We start from the raw sequence: 4,514 nt of genomic DNA, 5'->3' as shown, positions 1-4,514 counted from the left end.
TTTTTCTTTCTTTTTTCTTTTTTTTGAATTTCAGTATAAAGCTACCATTTATTAGGCATGACTGCCGTTTTAAAACCGTCAGTTTCGATTGCAGAAAAGGTGAAACTGAATTCAAACCATATTTAGATGGTTTTAAAGACGCTTTTAATACCGCCGGTTTTGGTTCAGTTTTGGTCTAGAATCGAATTTAGATAATTTTTTTAACTTTTTTAGTTTTTGTAGCTAAATAAGAAAATTAATAACAAATACTAGTATTAAATTAAAAAAAAGATTAAAAGAGTAAATTAATAATTTTAAAATTATTAAAAAATTATAACTACACATAACATAAATTTAAAATTTTTTACTAATATTTAATTTCTATTAGTTTGAATTGAGAGACATGTCAAAAAATGGATTGAATTTATATTAGGAGAAAAGAAATGATAGGAGAAATTTAATGGAGTTTAGAGAAAAAAAAAAAATGATGTTGTGAAAACAAAGGAAGATTATAAGGTATTTATAGTTAACATGTTAATTTTTATTCATAAAAATACCCTTCAAATTTTCCATTGTTTTACCGTTATAAAGGATAAAAATGTCATTTAATTTTATTTAACAATTAACAAAAAATATCATAATATTAATTTTTATTTTCAAAATACCCTCCAAGTAGCTATTTTTTTCATTACGAATAAAAAAACATCTTTCTATCTAAATTAAGAATAAAAAAAATTACAACGTAAATTTTTTATTCTAAAAAATACCTTTCAAATTGCCTTTTTTTACTGTTGTAAAGAGAAAAATGTTTTTTTATTTTATTTAAGAGATAAAAATAAATGTTAAATAAATATTATTTAATTTATACGTAAAAATTATATATTATAATGGGTAAAAGATTTAAATTAAAAATATTTAAATGAGTAGCAATTTTTTTCCCTTTTTCAACTTCTAATTTATAAGTTATATTTATATTAATAAATTTTAAGATGATGGTAAAGTTACTATATTTAATAATGAAAAATAAAATTAATTTATTAATTAAAAAATAAGTGTGAAGTGTGATATTTTCTTTTATTATTTTTGAATGATTTCACATCGAAATCGCCGGTTTTAATTTTCAAATATAAGAAACTACAACTGAACTTTAAACTATCAATTTTAATTACAGTTTGAAACTTTAAATCGTAGATCGCAGTTTAATTCTAAATTTGACCAGTTCAATTTCAATTTCAACCAAACCATAGTTATACCTAATCTATATATAAATAAATAAATAATTGAATGCAACGCAAAAAACGAGTAATATGATTTGCCATCAAAATTTTACCATGATTGTAATTTTAGAGAGACATCAAAGCAGACAATACTTTCATGGATAATGTTACTAATCTCGTTAGCGGCTCGAATATATTTTTTTTTTTCTTCTGATTTATGTGTGTTCTTTGTCCAGGTTTTTCTTATTTTTTATTTCTAATTTCTTCAAATATAATTTTCAGTTTTGTGTATTTTAGTTTATTTTATTTTTTAATTTATGTCACTCGTGGTTGTGCTTTTACCCAAAAGCTAGTGCCTATACAAGAAAAGCCAAAGCAAAAACATACCAGCTAAAAGAAATATGAAAGAGAACACCAAAATAAACAAAATTAAAAAAAAATAATAATGGCTTTTAACAAGATACGAATTTATTAAAAAAAAAAAAAAGAAAAATCCAAAGTATTTATAGCTAACTGAATTCTACCGATAATTTAATTAATCTAATTCTAATCAAATGCTAATAAAAGAGGAAAAATAAAATAAATGTGGATTAAAGAAAGATAATTAATTAATTCCAAACAGATCTTGATAGTAAGTTAATATCCATCCACTTATAATCTCAAGTGCTGTGTTCCTCTGTAAGACCAACCACTCTGGATCATCTTTTGTTGCATATAATATGTCCATGCAATGAGAACCTGCATAGTAAATTTATATTTGAGACAAGTACAATTATTATTAACATAAACGTAATTTTAAATATAACGGCTAAAAAATTATTTTTATATAAAGTTATATTTTTACCTTCTCTTGTAGTCAGTGCCACTATACTGTCTGATATATCTTCCAACACCCTATACATGAAACATGAAAAATCATTTTATCAATTTATTTTATAATTTTTTTATTGGTTATATAAGAAAAACGCAATCGTTAATTATTACCCGCCACTGCTATAAGGATCACGTAGGCCATTGGAGAAGATGATGTTGCTACCAAATCTCCTGAGAACCTCTTTTATATGCTGCAATGAAAAACTCAAATATCAATACAATTACCATTCAGTTTCTTTTAAGTATATGTACTTGGCAGCTGTATAGTATAAAGATTTTTCGGTCTCCGAACAAAGTGCAAGAACACTCTTAAGGGATCGAGTTTGCTTACTATCGAAACCAACACAGAAGAAGCTGGAATATATACCTGACCGCCATAGTAAGTTGTAACCCAATGAGGCCTAGGAAGAACTCCATAAGATTCCTTGCAACTCTCAGTAAAAATTTCCATAACAAATGGATCATGTTGGAACATTGTTCTATTGCTATCAATACCCATTGGGATCACAAGATCACTACATACCTACGAAACACAAAGAATTACTAGTCATTAATTATTCATAATTGCATGATTTTGGCAACTATAATAACTATAATCTTAACTACGGTTAACTATATTTTATGTAATACACAAATAAAATAAATACCTGCCAATTCCAACCTTCTGTAGTTTCTTGTGACCAAAACAAGGTATTTGGATCATAGCAATCTTTTTTTCCAGCGAAAGCAACAAATCCCAAGAAGATTTTGTCGAGTATATCAGTTCCCTGTGGTGCACTTGTAATTGCTTCGCAAACCCGACTTACATGATTGCTTGGTTTGTCATATTGTGCTGATGCAGCATATGTAGTCACTAATATTTCTTTCAACTCATACACATTCTCCAAATTTCTGTTGGCCAAGTGGAGAATTATTTATAATAACAAATCATCAACAACCAAAAAAGTATATACAGTACTAAAATAATCCGCAATGTATTGCAAAAACAATCAAATTCTGTTTCGTGAGCCGTAACTAGGAGAGCACTATACTCGTGGAGCCATACCACGTAAGCCTATAAGGGTATGAGAGGCGAGATTAGCATGTTACTGGTAACAGGAGATGGTGGACACATTCCTATATATATATATATATATATAGTGCACATTTCTCCGTAGTTGAAAGTTTCAGTATAGGACTGCTCGATGTCCCAAAGATCATCGTGCCCAAACCTTTGAAAAATTTTTTTCCTCACAAGTTCAATTTAATAAAAAGTTCGAGTGTGATTTATTACTTGCAAGTTTTGAATTTCTTTGAAAGCAAGGAAAGACCATTTTCCATAGCAGCAAATCTGTCAATCTCTGCCCAAGACTGTACAATTGTATTGTAACAACTCTCACTTGTTTCCTGCATCAACGAAAATTAATCAGATGTATATAAGATTATTAATAATAAATAAAATAAATGAAAATTTATGTAATTTTTAATTACCCAAAAGTCTTTTGAAGCAACAGCGAAATATGAATCTTGTGGTATTAAACCATCGAAGTAAAGAATCGGGGCTGAAGAGGCCAATGCTCCCAATGCAATGTGAGGGTACTTGAGCCGGAACCAAGTAGCAAGCACTGAAATTTTTTATTTTTTATTTAATAATAATAAAAAATTGATTAAATTACGCTAATTAAATAAGTAATTATGTATTTAAAATATATAATCATTACTTCCTCCATATGATCCTCCAAAGACGATGACTGGAGACTTGTCTGCTGATAATTCTTTTTTAATGTACAAAATAATTTCTGCATAATCTGCTAAAGCTTGAGCAGAGCTGAAATAGCCACGTAGAGTTGCATTCCTCAGTGCTTCTTCTCTTGATACAAATGGGACTGATTCTCCATAGAAGCGATGCTGTTCTCACCACAAATATAACATATTTATATTACCAAAACCAAATAGCCAAAAACGAAAAAAAAATAAAATGAACTAACCAATCAATATGCCTTGACAATGAAAAATCCTCAAGAACACACTACCAAGTACTAACCTCAATGAACACTACTAGAGCACCAAACCGATCTGCATTATCAGTGAGAATACCGGCCACGTCAATATCATTATCCATCGGAGACTCTTCGCCGAGATACACGAAAATCGGAGCAGAATCATGGGCACCTCTCCAATGCTTGTAAATAATTGCATATCTTTGTTGGAAAGTTGCATAGCTTTGTGGTTGATAATTGAAATGATCAAGTGTTTGGTTGTAATGATACAATTCATAGTCTAATGGTGCAAAACCTGGATTTGAATTTGAATTAGGATCAGCAAATCCATTATGAACACTAAGTCTTGGTATTTTTGATAATGGTGAAGAGTATGAAATGTGTATTATGAAGGAGAAGAAGAAGAAAAGCATGAGCAAGAGTAGTTCCATTTTTAAAGATTTTGTAGGTAAAATAATATAATAAT

The 4,514-nt window shown here is 28.5% G+C and overlaps 1 protein-coding gene across 1 annotated transcript; it reads right to left on the bottom strand.

Annotated features, from left to right (window-relative positions):
- Positions 1 to 1,642: 1,642 nt before the first annotated feature.
- LOC149495834 (uncharacterized) lies at positions 1,643 to 4,514 on the bottom strand. Its single transcript, XM_089722949.1, has 9 exons — positions 4,093 to 4,514; positions 3,770 to 3,956; positions 3,540 to 3,673; positions 3,343 to 3,455; positions 2,717 to 2,960; positions 2,437 to 2,592; positions 2,181 to 2,260; positions 2,041 to 2,090; positions 1,643 to 1,934 (listed from the first exon to the last, which is right to left on the bottom strand). Exons 1-9 carry the CDS (start codon positions 4,477 to 4,479, stop codon positions 1,801 to 1,803), a joined length of 1,485 nt encoding a protein of 494 aa, XP_089579075.1. The 5' UTR covers positions 4,480 to 4,514; the 3' UTR covers positions 1,643 to 1,800.

This window comes from Jatropha curcas, chromosome 6 (genome assembly GCF_041381405.1).
Source record: "Jatropha curcas cultivar XTBG-Jc1 chromosome 6, XTBG_Jcur_1.0, whole genome shotgun sequence".
NCBI classification, from domain to species: Eukaryota; Viridiplantae; Streptophyta; class Magnoliopsida; order Malpighiales; family Euphorbiaceae; genus Jatropha; species Jatropha curcas.
The sequence above is the reverse complement of the archived record's forward strand: the minus strand, read 5'-3'. Positions and strand labels throughout refer to the sequence as shown.